The sequence below is a fragment of the Podarcis pityusensis genome (genome assembly GCF_964106645.2).
Source record: "Podarcis pityusensis genome assembly, chromosome: 1".
Classification (NCBI taxonomy): Eukaryota; Metazoa; Chordata; class Lepidosauria; order Squamata; family Lacertidae; genus Podarcis; species Podarcis pityusensis.
Genome location: NC_138028.1, coordinates 107,686,865 through 107,702,619, shown reverse-complemented (window position 1 = coordinate 107,702,619; position 15,755 = coordinate 107,686,865). Strand labels below are relative to the sequence as shown.

Below are 15,755 nucleotides of genomic sequence, written 5' to 3'. Positions count from 1 at the left end.
AGGTGAAGAGCTGCAAATTAAGGGCCATATTAAACTAAATTGTTGCACTAGCCAAAGCCAGCACAATGATTCCCACTAGTGCAGCAGGTCTTTTCCCTCTCTCCTCCCCTGCACACCCCCTGTGCCCTTGCTAAGCCTGCCCCAGAGGGTCAGGAGAAGCCCCAGAGCAGCTTATGGAACAGAAGGGAGATTGTTCCATCAGACAAGCAGAAATGCCTGCGCTGATGGAATGATCTCCTAACTGCCACATTGAATGCAACGCTACGATGTAGGCAGCTATTAGTGTTAAGGTGAATTGATTCTATTAGGAGTATTATCTGTTAGTCGAAATTATGTGATAGAATTATAACCTATTCTTCCTGCTTGATCAATCCATGAGCAATTTACTGCAGACGGTGTTGTCTCCAAGGATTTTGTGGGCATGTGGAGAGAGGAGAGGAAACAAAAGTCCTGTTGCACCAGCGGAATTACATGTGCTGAGCTTTGGATATTACCCTAAATCTCATTGTGAGCATCCCCACAGGAGGAGAAGGGAATGGGGTAGCTTGTGCAACCTGAGGTTCATGCACATAATGTTGCATCTAAATCAGCTCAATTTGTTTTATCCAGCGCACAAAAACTTTTCTTAATGCTGGATGCATGAGATGCAGCTGCAGTTAACCAGAATGGGAAGAACGTTAAAACAAAACACCATATATAGGTGACCATTCTGGAAAGAGGAAGAGTTCATGGCAAGATTTTTTATTTTTTTAAAAAACTTTGCTCATGGGCAAAATTCTGCATGAATGTAATATGGTACTTTAAACTGATGTCACTAAATATTGATTTTTTTAAAAGTATGTATGGCAGTTTTATGGCTATTGTAATAAAATGTCCAGCGATTCTTTCTTTTTTTTAAAGTAACATTTATTATTTTTTTCATTTTGTATTCAAATATTGTGTGATTTATTTTTATTTTGTTTTAGTGATCAGCTGTAGTCACTTTATCTTTTACAATGATTTACAAGTCAAGAATTCCTATATGTTTGTAACATATTTGGTACTAAAGCATCCTGTTCCAGGTTTCAGTTTTCTAAGTACAATCTCAGTAGAACTAATGGCTCCTTATTTTTCCAAAATATTCCTTGCATAGCCCATGAAGACAGGATTGCCTGTAATGGGACTTCAGTTCTGTGGATGGCCAACTGGAGTGATTACTTCAAATCTTCAATTTTCATCCCCTTTGCCTAGTATGGGGTCAGGATTAGGGTTGTCAGAAGGCAATGGCAATTCATTCTTGACACCTAGCAAAAGTGAGTCCCCTGTGCCACAAGCTGAGAAACAAGCTTCTGTACCTTCTGCTGTGGTTGAAGTAGCCAAACCAGTTGATTACCCTACTCCAAAGCCCATCCCAGAGGGTAAGTACCATATTCTTCAAGAAAGGTATAACTTCTGACTACCACTTGGAAACACTTTCAAGTGAAGCCTCAGGTGCATTTGTAGACGTACCTTTAGATCCAAGCCAAGGAGTTTTAATGTTGCCAAAGGTGTGTTTTATTTCAAGAACTTATAAATATTGTCTCCATGTTTTGATTCAGAAATGCAGTTTGGCTGGTGGAGAATTATTGACCCAGAGGATCTAAAAGCTTTGCTTAAAGTGTTGCATCTCAGGGGAATTAGAGAAAAGGCCTTACAGAAGCAAATACAAAAACATATGGATTATATTACTGTAGCCTGCCTCAAGAATAAAGATGGTATGTAACTGAAATAAACACACTCACTTGTAGTGTTATTACATAATTATGATTAGATGTTTGCTATTTTTCAAGATTGCGTTGATGAGCCAAAATGGCATATAACTGGTACTTTTCATCCAGGCAATTCTTAAGTAATTAGTGACTTCTCAACCTTTTTATATGCATTTTATCAGTCTGTCTTATCTCTCTATACTACCCCAACGTCTTTTCAAATAATTTGAGTCTCTTAAAATATAAATGGAATGTTGTTGAAAGACTGTAGTTCTGATTTTTTTCCTTTGTTAAAGTTCGGTGTCATTGGCCTCTTACGTAATACATGTTTTGCCCCAGGAAGCAATTCCTGACCTTGCAAACTTGATTAGGTTGAATTTGTACTAAAAGAAACCCAATCTGATTCCCAAATACAGCTGCAATTATTGAAGTAAATGAAAATGATGAAAATCAGGTAACACGGGATATTGTAGAAAACTGGTCCATAGAAGAGCAAGCCATGGATATGGATATTGCTATTCTTCAGCAGGTGGAAGACTTAGAGAGAAGAGTGGCATCAGCTAGTTTGCAAATCAAGGTAAAATGTGCTTCAGTAAAACCTGTCTTCGGTAACGTCATTGCAAAAAGCGATAATTCAAAACTGTTATGAGCAGCTGTTTTTACAGTTGAGGATAAGTGCTTTTCTCAGTAACATCTCTGGGGGGCAAAAATCCAATACAGTTTCATTAGGTTAATATCACCTAGACTAAAATGATTTCATCCTTTTTAAATGACTCATACATAAAGTAGACATTTCAGTGGTTAGAATTTTCAGAGAAGGTATATGAGTCAGGATCAGAAGCATGATGCTGCTCGTTCCATGAGCCCAGTGACTTAACTAATCATTGGTGGCCTTCTGTTTAAGAAGTAATCAAAAATCCTACTGAGTAAGAGGTATGCCTTGGTCATACCTTTAGGTAGCTCTCAGGATTCCAGTTCTCATCATCATTGGGCATGGCAATCAATAAGATAGCATTAGATGTCACCAGTGGTTAATGTGAATTTACGTATCTGGCCACTTTTGGGTTCTCAAAATTATTGCAGGGTTTTAAAAAGGTAAAAGTTGCCAGAACTGTGAAGCTGGGCCTTGAGTTAGGTATGCTCTTTCCATGCTGTGAGCGGCTTGTGGGTGTGATGCAGGGGCACCATTCATGTAAGATTTGTCTTACTGATGGCCTGTTTTGTGCAAAACAATGTAAGAGAGAACACTGCTGCTGTAAAGCTCTGTTCTTTAAAAGTAAACGTTATCCCAGTCGAAGCAAAACAGGAAAGAAGCTTCTGGTCTCCCGGAGAGCATTTGGAAACAGAAGCGCAGTGTAAGGGCTAACTCAAGCAAACAATCCACTGATCAGACTTAGGTGGTTACAGTAGCAAACAAACATGTGAAACCTTTCTATTGAAATGTAGGGTTGGATGTGCCCTGATCCTGCATCGGAAAGGGAAGACCTGGTATATTATGAACATAAATCAATTACTAAATTACACAAGAAGCGTGATGGTGATTGTGCTGGTGGAGAAGAAGGCAGTAGCAGTACTCTAGAACGGAAGAGTGACAACCCTCTAGATATAGCTGTAACCAGACTTGCTGACTTGGAGCGGAACATAGAGCGAAGGTATCTGAAGAGCCCCTTAAGTACCACCATTCAGATCAAACTGGATAATGTGGGCACAGTTACTGTCCCTGCTCCTGCACCATCCGTTAGTGGTGATGGTGACGGGTAGGTTATTGAGATTAACTTGAAAAATTATTGTGCTTCTTTGCTAATTGGAGCCTATTTTCTATTGTGTGTTTATCTATGTATCTTCTTGTATGTCTTTGATCCACACGGATCACGTTATTATGCATGGTGCTTTGTAAGATTTATTTTCCCCCTGTTATGTATGTTAATCCTGCAAAGTTATCCTACATTTAACTGGTTGTGACTAAGCTTTGAGGCACGTAGCCACAGTCTGTGCACTACATCAAATTTAGTTGCTTAAGCCTTATTACCCTTACTGGCTGTGTACGTTTTTGTCATTGCTTGGCTTTCGATGTGACAATGATTGTTCCACGTTCAGAAACTGATGAAAATGGATGTGACCTGCTTAATTTCTCTATATTTCAATGCAGAATGGAAGAGGATATTGCTCCAGGGCTAAGGGTATGGAGAAGGGCATTGTCAGAAGCTCGCAGTGCTGCACAGGTAGCTCTGTGCATTCAGCAGTTACAGAAATCAATAGCATGGGAAAAATCTATTATGAAAGTTGTAAGTGTTGTGAACTGATTTTTACGTATCCTATTTTCCTCCTTTTCCAGATACCTCAATTGATAGTGTATCTTTCATTGCTGCCTGTGAAAAATACAAAAGTTAAATTGTGCATTTTACATTGATTCACATGCTGTGCTCTCTTGTAGCCAAATTCAGCATTCTGAACTTTCTTATGACAAATAGCCCTTCTGCTGGTATATTTTGACCATAGTATTCCAAAAACCAAAAACGAGAATGGCCATTTCTGTGCCTCTCTCTGGGAGAGGTCACCATGCTAATGAAAAAATGACCCCTTCTGTGTTGCCATTATGGGGATTCAGTGTCAAAGACTGCAATTAAAGGCTTTTTCAGAAAGATGAGATGCAAAGTACATGCTTAAAAGATGTGCATGGCTTCTTTGCATGCCCACTTAATACAACTGTATGTGCAGATTGGACGAGTGTACAGGCGCACAGGCTGAAATGTCCGTCTCCGCATAGAAATGACAAATTAACAAGCACCGCTGTGTTAATTGCATATTCATGAAAGGCATGCAAATGCATGTAAAGAGATTTTGCATGAATCCTGGGCATCAGATTTCTGAAAATTAAGCTTTTTATACTATAGCAATGAATGGGAAATGCTAACAATTAAACAATGGAAATATATGAACTGTTGAATTAACTAATTCTTTCTCCAACTTTTATACTTACTGTAAACTTATAAACCTACTGTTTACCTGATAACATAACCCATGATGTTACCAGCATACATTTTATCAATATTATGGGCAGTGGCCAGTAAATACTGCTGCTTCTTACCTTAAGACAGTTTTCCACTGGCATTATAAATGCTATAGTTTCTGTACTGTATTTCTCCACTGAGATTAAAATTAAATGGGGGGGGGGGGAATCCCATCACACTCCCAAATTGTAAACATTGCTTCTGTTTAACAGCAAGTATACACCCCTATTTTTACTACTGGGACTGATGACAATTGTGACTCTTTAGCGCTAGCATGGGGATCTTCTGAGTTGAGCTCCAGGACATGAGCAGTCCACACAAAATTGACATTCCCCTAGTTAAACCTCAAACACTCAAAAAAGAATGCTTTGTTGCATTGGGTTCTGCATGTTATTTTCATGATTCCCTAACTTTGCCATGAGGCGTATCAGGAGACGAGCTCTGTGCACAGAATAGCATGTGGTCTCTGGCATTTAGATCTGTTGAAATTAGATGTGCGGCTTCTGAAATCAGCATCTATTTACTTCATGTTTTGGCCAAATGAAAAAAAATACTGAGGATACTGGAATTGCTGGTGTTCTGTAATGCACATCTACTTTCTGCACAGAAGACCTTGTTCACTATCCACATGTTGATAATCTGAAATTTCCTAGTGTTTTCCCCCTGATTTCCCCCCACCTACATTAGTCTGATTACAGTGGCATTCGCTTTTTTGTCTGACCTAATTATTGCAAATCTAACAAAAGATGAAAAAGGAGTATTAGTTTATTTAGTTTATAATAGTCTATAATGTAGTCTATAATAAAGAGAAAAATTGAAAGGAAAAATGTTTGATTGACTGGCCATTTCTGTACTTTTCTGGCTCCACACTTGGTGTAAACAAGCCATATAACCTTAGACACTCAGAATTTCTTAAGTTTTCAATTGCGTTTTATTCTCTAATACGTGCATAGAATGTTTCTACATGCCATAATTAAAGTATTTCCCCTGTATTGTAGTACTGCCAAATATGTCGAAAAGGAGATAATGAGGAGCTTCTTCTCCTTTGTGATGGTTGTGACAAAGGCTGCCATACCTACTGCCATAGACCCAAGATCAGTACTATTCCAGATGGTGACTGGTTTTGTCCCGCCTGCATAGCAAAGGTAATTCTAACTTAAAGGCGAATCCTTGGAAATTCTCCAGTTCTGTTGCTTTCCAGCAGTTGCCATGCATGCAGTAATTGCACATAGGCTCTGCAAAACTTAGCTGTCCATAAAAAAATTAAATGTTCTGATAGGGTGACCATTCACACATGCCTCTGTTTTTCATCTATGATACATAGAAGACTTGAAAACGTGGGGAGAAATTGAACAAATGCTTCCCTATCTGGTAATTCTCTGCCCAGCAGAGAGTACTGTTTACATTCTTTTAAACTGCTTTTTAATTGTGTTTTAAAATGTTTTAGAAATGGGTTTCAATTGTTTTAAACTGTATTTATGGGGGGGGAGGTTTTGTTTTTTCTGTTTATATTTTGATTATTTATTTTGTGTTTTTATATTGTAATTTTATCTTGTGAACCCGTTGATATGTAAAGTCGTACCTTGGATCCCCAGTGCCCTGGAGCTCAGACGTTTTGGCTCCTGAATGCTGCAAAGTGATTGTTCTGGATTGCGTACATTCTTTTGGAGCCTGAACATCCAACAGGGCTTCCACAGCTTCTGATTGGCTGCAGGAGGTTCCTGCAGCCAATCAGTAGCCGTGATTTGGTTTTCAAACGTTTTGGAAGTCGAACAGACTTCCGGAATGGATTCCGTTCGACTTCCAAGGTACGACTGTATAAAAAGTATGCATCTTCTGTGCTTGACATTGTTTAAGTGCTGCTTTATTTATATTGTTGGGTAATTTCTGAAGAAGCATAAATATCCTGACAGTCATTCTGATGGGTGTGGGAACGGTGCACATTCCTCTGGATATTGGCCATTGTGTGTTGAAGCAACACCCATTCAAGCTGCTACTTCATTGAAAAAATAGTCACGTGTTTGGCAAATAAGTACTGGGAATAAATTTGGCTCGGTTCACATTTTAATGCAAATCTAGCTAATTTGCACCTCTTGAAATAAATGTGTGAACTGAAATACAGCTATCCTTTTCTGAATTTATAATGTAGTTCTCCCAAAAACAGAGGATTATAAAAAATGCATATATAAGTGAAAATAGCATACAAAATGAATTACAGTGGTACCTCGGGTTACATATGCTTCAGGTTACATACGCTACAGGTTACAGACTCTGCTAACCCAGAAATAGTACCTCAGGTTAAGAACTTTGCTTCAGGATGAGAACAGAAATCATGCTCCGGCGGCGCGGCGGCACCAGGAGGCCCCATTAGCTAAAGTGGTGCTTCAGGTTAAGAACAGTTTCAGATTAAGAACGGACCTCCGGAACGAATTAAGTTCTTAACCCGAAGTACCACTGTATATTATGAGCATTGCTTGTAAAAATTGTATATTAAGGAAAATGGCATGCAAAAAATGAACATTAGGTGAAACGTGCTAAAATACTGATGTAATTTCTGAGGTTTTATTTTAATAATTGCAAACAGACATGGAAATGTTGGAAAAGTGAATTTAGGATTAGAAAATGATAACTAAGAAATTTAGATTAGATATATCTACATATAATTTGTCTTCTGCATTTCCCTATTGCCATTCAGGATCTCTTCTAATAATAATAATAATAATAATAATAATAATAATAATAATAATAATTTATTATGTGTACCCCGCCCATCTGGCTGAGTTTCCCCAGCCACTCTGGATGGCTTCCAACAAAATATTAAAATACAATAGTCCTTCCCTAAACAGTTTTTTTTAGAGGTACAGTACATGCAAAATGTTTTGTGTCCATAACAATATATAGTGTGTAAAAGGGAACACTTCCTAAGTGGCAAGAGAGAAAATGCAATAGACAAGTTAAGTGTTGAGGAATGTATTTTTCTTGCTATGAGTGATGGATCCAACTAAGTTATATTCACAAAAGTCTCATTGGAATAGTGGATCTTCTCTGAGCATGAGTAATGTTAGATATCTCCCAATGTATGCATAGAGCAAAACCTCTTTCATCACATTTATAATGAAGGTGGATGTAGCAAAGAAGCAAGGGTGTCTGTGATGTTCTGCAGTGCACTGTAGTCCATGAGTGCTTATTCCATAATATATTTGTTAGTCTTTAAGGTGCTGGAAGGCTTTTGTTATTATTTCATGTAAAAAACATGGATCTTTACAATAAATAGCTATTTTAAATTTCTTTTATTCCTGGAAGACATCTGCTATTGTCCACTTAATTTACTGCATGTTTTTGTGTACATAACCTTAAATCATGGTGTGTGTTTTTCTAGCCATAACTTTTGTATAATATTTTCTCTGTTCTCAAAACGCCCCCCCCCCCTTTTATGCTGAACAGCATGGTTAAGCTATTTGGATTCAGATGAATACGGCTCTTTATTTTGTCACATAGAATCTTAGCTTTCTCGAGCATTGTTTTGTAATCTGTCTGGGTCTATTGGTGGTCTTTACCCCCTTTGGTCTCCTTTTCATTTGCAGCTTCTTCCATTTTAGTATCAATCGCCTGTTTAATTAGTGTGCTCTTTGTTCCACATCTAAAGTAAAAATGTTAAACAGACTTCCATTTACAGGCTTCCATTTGGTACATTGTTGTTTACTGTGAATTTACAGCCTTTGTTTAAAGTTGATAGAGCGGTGTTGAATCGTCACAACAGTTATAGTGATTAAATTTTTTTCTTTGAAGTCTGAACACTCTGAGAAAAAGGGAAACTGTCTGGCAACGTCTGTAGAACTCTAGAGTGGCCTTGAAACTGGCCTGGTTTTAAGAGGATTCTAGAAATCAAGCTCTCTTTTACCGCCACCCAAATATTTTGCTGTCTGAAATATTCATGTATTTTTAAACAGACCAGATGTAACGTCTCCCTGCCCTCCCCATTCACAAGCAGGAAGCACCAGTATGTGCACAGGAAATGGGATATTTCTTTCCACCAGCAGCCCTTGTGTCTCATAGGATGCTGCTTCAGGGTTTTTGGAAGGCAGGGGGAGGGCAACCTTTTGGTGGACAGAGGAGCTGAAAAGCCCCCTTGTAGAAGCAGAGCCTTTGCCTGTGGTGCTTTTGATTCTGGCCACTGACTTATGGGGTAAATGCAGTAAGAAAATGCCCATCATTTCTAAGGGCCGAGAAATTTTCTTGGTAGGAGGGCATCCTGGAAGGGGCACGTGAAAAGAAAACAGTGATGTGCCTAGATTCACCTTAGCGGGGGGGGCGGGGGGAGCATTCCAAGCATGTTTGCTTGGCCATTAGGTTTTTGTCTTCATTTATTGGGATTTTTTTTCTTCCTGCTACAGGCAAGTGGTCAAACTTTAAAAGTGAAAAAGAACCAGATCAAAGGGAAGAAAAGCAACGAGCATAAGAAAGGCAAGAAACTGCCATTAGCAGCAGCAGAAGTGGAAGAAGAGGACTCTGCATCTACAAGCAGCTCTGTTAAAAGAGGGAAAATGGACTCTAAGAAGAGAAAGATGGATGAAAATATTTCTGTTAGCCCAACAAAACAGGAAAGTGTTTCTCCTGTGAAGAAAGCTAAACGTGATGAATCTAAGGACATGGCTATATGCAGGTACTGGCTGGCTGGGTATATTCATTTTAGATTTTGTTTATGGGCAAGTTGAAACCCTCCAAGTACACACAGTGCAGCAGTTGACCTATTTGTTTAAACCTGGGTCTGTCCCAGTCCTTTGTAAAAAAGAGGTGGAGGAGGCCCCAATGGTAGAGTAAAAGCTTGAATGAATGAACCTCATCATTCTACCTCCCTGCTACCTCTCCCCCAGCCTGATGTGGAGAAAATGGTGTTTGGGTGATGGACTGCATAAAGATAAGGGTGGCTCTTTTTCCCCATGTCCCTTTTGTTCTTAAAAGGGGGGGCACCCATTCATTTTATACGTGATTGAGGTAGACTCGGATGTAAACATCTCATGTAATTTCTGCCTGAGCCAGCTCTTTTGGGGGTCATCTGATAGTACAGATCAGCTGCCCAGGCTCTGACAGCTGGTTGGTTCCAGATATCCAGAGAATTGACACTCCACTCTCAAACGTAGCAGCAGCCAGAGACCATCAGTGGAGAAGCTGAGCTGTTCATCTGGCCCTCCTCCACAGCTCCTGGAATTACTCCTCCTCTTGAGGAAGCTGGCCTTTTTGCACCTTTGGCCAGCAGAGGGAAGTCTCCCCCACCCCCTGCTGATGGACTGATTGAGAGGCCAGCGGGGCCAATGGGGGCAGCAATGCCCCCAGGGGAGATGACCTGTTTTGGGAGGAGCCAAGAACAAAAGCCAACCCCATAACATCATTTTATTGGGGTATGGTCTTGCCCTACTTGTTTAAAATGTTTTAAATTGTTTTTAACTGCTTTTTAAAACTGTGTGCCTTTAAATTTTTGATTGTTGTTGTTTTGCATATTAAGGGGCATAAGGTGTGCCTGGGAAGAGAGGATCTGGAGAGAGCAAGGGGGACCCCAATTGCTGTGGAAGGCGAAGGGAGGGAAGGCCTGGCAAGGGGTACATGGCACGGGCAGTTAGTGACAGATTAGGCAATCTGCTGGTTTACTTCCTGCCTCACTGCCCAGTAGTCTCAGAGGCAGTGTTGAGGACTCTCAGACTGCTGAGGTTGGAGAACTTCAGCATCCATGCCGAAGCGGTTAACTCTGGGGTGGCTCTGGACATCATGGCTGCCATGACAGGCATGGGGCTGTCCCAACATGTCATTGGTCCAACACATGTGGCAGGTCACACTCTGAACCTTGTTTTCTTGGCTGGGCAGGGAGAGGGTGATCTGAAAGTGGGGGATATTGTCATGGTAAGATCACTTCCTGTTGAGATTTAGGCTTTCAGCACCTTTCCCCCTCTGCGTTATACAAATTTTAATCATCATCATCATCCACTAGTGGAAATCTCTTCTACTTTTCATTTCTCCTCCCAAGTAATGTGTATTTTATCTTTGAAACTTTGCTTTAAAAAGCTAAATAAAACTTAATTATTATCTACTGGTACAGTGTGTTTCACAGCAGGCAGCATTCATATTTATAGATAAGTATAGCTAGACAATATCATGTGAGGCACCAAGCTGTTCAGCAATTGATTGTTTTTGCGTGTGCCTTTCTTAGTGTTCTGCTGTCTGAATTGGAAACTCATGAAGATGCATGGCCTTTCCTGCTTCCTGTAAACTTGAAACTTGTTCCCGGTTATAGGAAAGTTATAAAGAAACCCATGGATTTTTCCACCATTCGAGAGAAGCTAAGTAATGGACAGTAAGTAAAAATCAAAGGAACTGCCATTCCCCCCCATCCCCCAAAAAGTCAATGTAATATTGCATCAACTTTTTTTTATTTAATAATTGGGTAAAATCAGATTTCTGGGTCCCCCCCCCCCCCGTTACTGGAACAGAACACTGGGTGAACAATCTGGGGTGCTGAGAGGATTTGTAGGTGGAAGAGTAGACAATCGGCCAGCCAGTGCCCAGCTCCGATGGCTGGCGAGGTGGACCAAAAGTGCAATTGATTCCGAGAGTTGTGCTAATGACCATTTAGGCCAGGCCACTGTTCAGGATGAAGCCATAGATATTTAAGAGGCAGACTAAGTTGCTGCTGCGGTCATACAAACCAAATGGAGGAGCTTCTGTACCACATCCTGTGCAGGCATAAAATAATATGCTTTTCTCCGGGCTGGAGTATCTATTGCAAAACAACAGGTAGATAACATGCATGCCCAGTCTAATGTGTGGGTACTAGGTGTGGCGGTTTGTTCTCAAAAGGGGTCTGTGGTGATGCTGAGTCCATAAAATCCTGGAAATGACTTGGGCCCAGTCTCTCTCGCCTCTGAGGTTTTCGAGCTATTTAGGCTGCCCATACTGCATTAAAATGGCTGCCCATACTGCATTAAAACTGCAGACGTTTATGGGCTTTCTGTTCATTTCGATGGACCCGAACCAGATGTGCTCACTCAGTTTTACTTTCATTGAAAGCTGTGGTGCCAGTATCATTCAGCACCTGCTGTGTTTAAGATAACATGTAGCGAAGAAGTGAGACTAAATCTAAGATGAACAAAGTGCAGTTCTAAATTAATCCTGTTATATCTTTCCGCCTTGTTGGAGGTTTTAGATCGTTTGCTTCCGTTCTGTATTTTAAGTAAATTTTGCTCTCTTTGATATTTCAGGTATCCTAATCTTGAAGCCTTTGCTGTAGATGTCAGGCTTGTGTTTGACAACTGTGAAACATTTAATGAAGATGATTCTGACATAGGCCGGGCTGGCCACAACATGAGGAAACATTTTGAAAAAAAATGGACAGAGATTTTCAAAGTGAGCTGAAGTGATCACAGTCCAACATGTTTTCTTTTATTAAATGAGGATAAATGAGACCAGCAATGTGAACTGTATTTACATTAAAGTACAAGGCACATGCATAACTAATGACTGTTTTATTTTTACTTAAAGTATCACTGGGGAGTGGTACTAATTCCTAAGGCTTCACTCCTACAGCAACCATGGCCCTTGGTTCTTGGTTTGTGTGTTTTATCAAACTATTTTAGGTAGAACAGGGAAGCACACCCAAAGAATTTAAACATAAGGGGTGTAATAGTGCAATAGCAATTTAAAATATATCAAAACGCACTGAATATTCAACCACCAGAGCTCTACTTGGGGAAAAATGTTCTCTTTTCCCTTTCAATAAATATCTATTTTTCATTTTTTTTTACTTTGTAGTTTATTTTTTAGTAAATGTATTTAATTTTATGAATTATTTATGATTAAATAGCATCCAGACTCTTCGTTTTCTGTGAAAAGGAAGAATTAGAAAATAAAATTGCTTTAAATCTTGAAAATACAACAAGGAATGTTTTAAAATATAAAACAAAGCCAAGTAAAACTGTTTACACTGATGTGCTGTAAAAAGCACGAAAAATTAAACTTTACTGTAGAGTTACAAGTACATTTATATATATGTTGCTGCATCACTTGTGTAGTTAAATTGTATTTCAAGACAGTGAAGAAAATGAGACATATGTATATACTGTTCATTATTGTTTATATTAAGTCTTGTTTTAAATATGTATGATGTGTACATATTGTTTGCAGACATTATTGTTTATGCCTTAGAAGGACTGTAGCATTTTATTTTAGTTTTAAGGTAATTATAGATATATGGCTTGTACAGTAATTATCCTCTACCAACACTGTGGAGTCTCCTTAATCTTTGTAGTGCCTGCCTTTAAAACAGGGTGTAGGGGATATTAGTTTTCCATTTTTCTATTTTGTTATATAATTTCAAGCCACCAGGGCCTCAGATTCAAGTATAATCATTTGTATCCATGTGGAATAAAATTGTGACAATTTCCTACGCACACAGTATTTTTTCATAAAAACATTTCCCTCCATTTGCCTTGCCACAGAAATAACAAAAAGACATTTGTAACCACTGTGTTTTATCTACTGTGTGTTGTGGTGGCCTGTTGGAGGCAAATAGATCAGAATTTTTTTTGTACCTATGTAAGAGTACTTGAAGTTTCATTTAAAACAAAACGTTGTGGAAAAGGTAGCATTCTCTTTTTTTTAGGAGTGTTATTTTTCACTAGTATGTGTGGCACGGATACAATAAAAGACTGTTTTGCAAACCAGTTTTTTTCCTTGGTTATTTTAATTCCCTATACATTATAGTAATTTTTTAAAAATAAATAAATAAAATGCTGCTAATTAGCAGCGAGATCTCCCCCACCCCACCTCCAGCAGTTGTGAATAGGAGAAAGTAAGGAAAGGATCTGTAAAGAGCTAAGCTAAAATGGCTTTTGATTGTGGTACCTGTTCTGTGAAGTTATGCCAAAGCACATTCAGGCCTATCTGAAATAACAATGCTGGCTAATGGAAGCCCAATACTAGTTGGAATTACTCAGTTATGTGAGTGCCATGGCAGGACTAAACCAAAGGCCTCGTGGTTCAAAAGGCTCAGAAACTTTATTGGAACATCTTGATAGGCACAGTCATTTTCTGCACAAACCCGTATGTGTACATCCATTATATTACATAGCGTCTCCTGGTCTATGCTGCAGTTCTGAGGCTCATTCTGACATGTTGTACAATCCTATACATGTCTACTCAGAAGTAAGCTCTACTGAATTTTGGGGACATTATCCCAGTTAGTAGGATTGGTGAACTTGTGGCCCTTTGAAAGTTTCTAGATTACAGTAACCATCATTTTCACTGAGGGGAGCTGGAGTTCAACAATGTCTGAAGGACCATGGGTTCCCCATCCCGGGTGTGTAGGATTGTGTTCCTACTAAACCAAGTGCAAGGGCTGCTGCACTTGTATAATGGTATTTCACTAGTAAAATGTCAAAAATAATTCACCTTTACTGGCAAAAGTATTTATAGCATCAAAATCAGAAAGCTTTCAGTGGTGCCCAAGCTCTAATACTACTAATGGAATGGTTGTTGTTGTTGTTCCAAGGAAATCTCATAGTGATTTAATTTTTTCTTACAAGGCTTTTTAAAGACTCTTTAGATATAGTAGAATAGCTTTATTTCTGTGTTATATTGCCTAATACATGTGACTGGAGAGTGGATAATTAGTTTCAGTAAATTATTCAGAAACATTTAATTCTACTTTATCCAAATTAGAAATCAGTCTTTTATCTCTAGCATACAAAGTCTTACAAGAAGATTTGTTCTACTTGACTTACTGATATTTATGGCCAAGTTCCGTACTAGAAAATTGTAATGAGTGCTTCTGAAAAGTGTAAAGTTGTTAATAGAAAGAAAAAAAGTTATTATTTTTTTAATATCAGGTTTTAAAATTCACTTTTGCCAATTCATCTGGCAGAGGAGTAGTAGAACAGTAATAATTGGGTATTAGCAGCCACAAAACAAATTTTGATTAACAATTGCAAATCCACCCAAGTAGTCACTGGGACTAGATCTCAGGGGTCCCACTCCAGAGAGCAGATCCTAAGTCATATATATCCACAGAGGTAACAATATCCTTTGAGGTCACCAACAGGTCCATAAGAAAAGAAGAGAAACTGCTGGTTCTGCCAAAAGCCTGCCTAGTCCAGCATCCTATACAGATGTTTATGAGAAGCCTGCAAGCAGAACCTGGCTGCAACTTGTGATTCCAACAAGTATTCAGAAGCATACTCTTCTACCAGTGGAAAAAGAATATAGCCATCCTTCTGACTAGTAGCCACTGAGAACCTTTCCCTGCATGAATTTCTCTAATCTTCTAAAGTTGGTGGCCATCACTTGTGGGAGAAAATTCCATAGCTTATGCACTGTGAAGAAGGACTTTTGTGTGTCCCAAATCTTCCTATATTCAGCTTCATTTGATTGTCCCAAGTTCTAGTATTTATAGGAAACTGTACAAAAAACAAAAAAGACTATCAAGTGGATTTCATGCCGTCTACCCATACTGCAGCATAAGCTCTTGCTGTGAAAACAATTCACCTTGTTCTCTGACTTTTTTAAACATTGCACACATTAAACTTAAATAGATAAGTGCATCACTTTGCAATATACATCATTTATATATTCACAAATGTGTACAGATGCCTTTTCCTATTTCTTGTTTCTGAAGCATATGTTACCAAAGGCAGTCAATATGTACTAAGATTGCAATTCTTACTATATATAGTTCTAATGCTTTCACAATTGTTTTTAATTATTACTTTTTCTACAGCTGTTCTTATTTCTTTATCTGTAAGCTGCTTTGAATCCCTGTTAGGGAGAAAGGTGAGGTATAATAATAATAATAATAATAATAATAATTAGTAGTAGTAGTAGTAGTAGTAAATGCCACTGAACTCAGATGCATGAGTAGGATTCAGACTTTATCTACTCCCTATTGTGAATTTTAAAACAATTGAATGCATCACTCATTTCTTTTCATTTTGCATAGAAACGAGTTCATTTCTTTTGTTACCTGTGTATTTTA

The 15,755-nt window shown here is 38.7% G+C and overlaps 1 protein-coding gene across 16 annotated transcripts in view; it reads left to right on the top strand.

Moving 5' to 3' along the window:
• The window catches only part of BAZ2B (bromodomain adjacent to zinc finger domain 2B), a 183,808-nt gene extending 170,359 nt beyond the window's left edge, over positions 1-13,449 (top strand). For 12 of the 16 annotated variants that reach the window (XM_081004894.1, XM_081004889.1, XM_081004895.1 and 9 more), the window contains 9 exons: positions 1,133-1,397; positions 1,578-1,733; positions 2,144-2,304; positions 3,174-3,484; positions 3,877-4,012; positions 5,737-5,883; positions 9,133-9,401; positions 10,941-11,084; positions 11,989-13,449. In XM_081004894.1, the coding sequence (XP_080861020.1) occupies positions 1,133-1,397; positions 1,578-1,733; positions 2,144-2,304; positions 3,174-3,484; positions 3,877-4,012; positions 5,737-5,883; positions 9,133-9,401; positions 10,941-11,084; positions 11,989-12,142 (1,743 nt within the window). In that variant the 3' untranslated portion in view covers positions 12,143-13,449. The remainder of the gene's footprint in view (positions 1-1,132; positions 1,398-1,577; positions 1,734-2,143; positions 2,305-3,173; positions 3,485-3,876; positions 4,013-5,736; positions 5,884-9,132; positions 9,402-10,940; positions 11,085-11,988) is intronic. The other 4 variants (XM_081004888.1, XM_081004887.1, XM_081004886.1 and 1 more) reach the window with 1 other exon arrangement.
• The last annotated feature ends 2,306 nt before the right edge of the window (positions 13,450-15,755 follow it).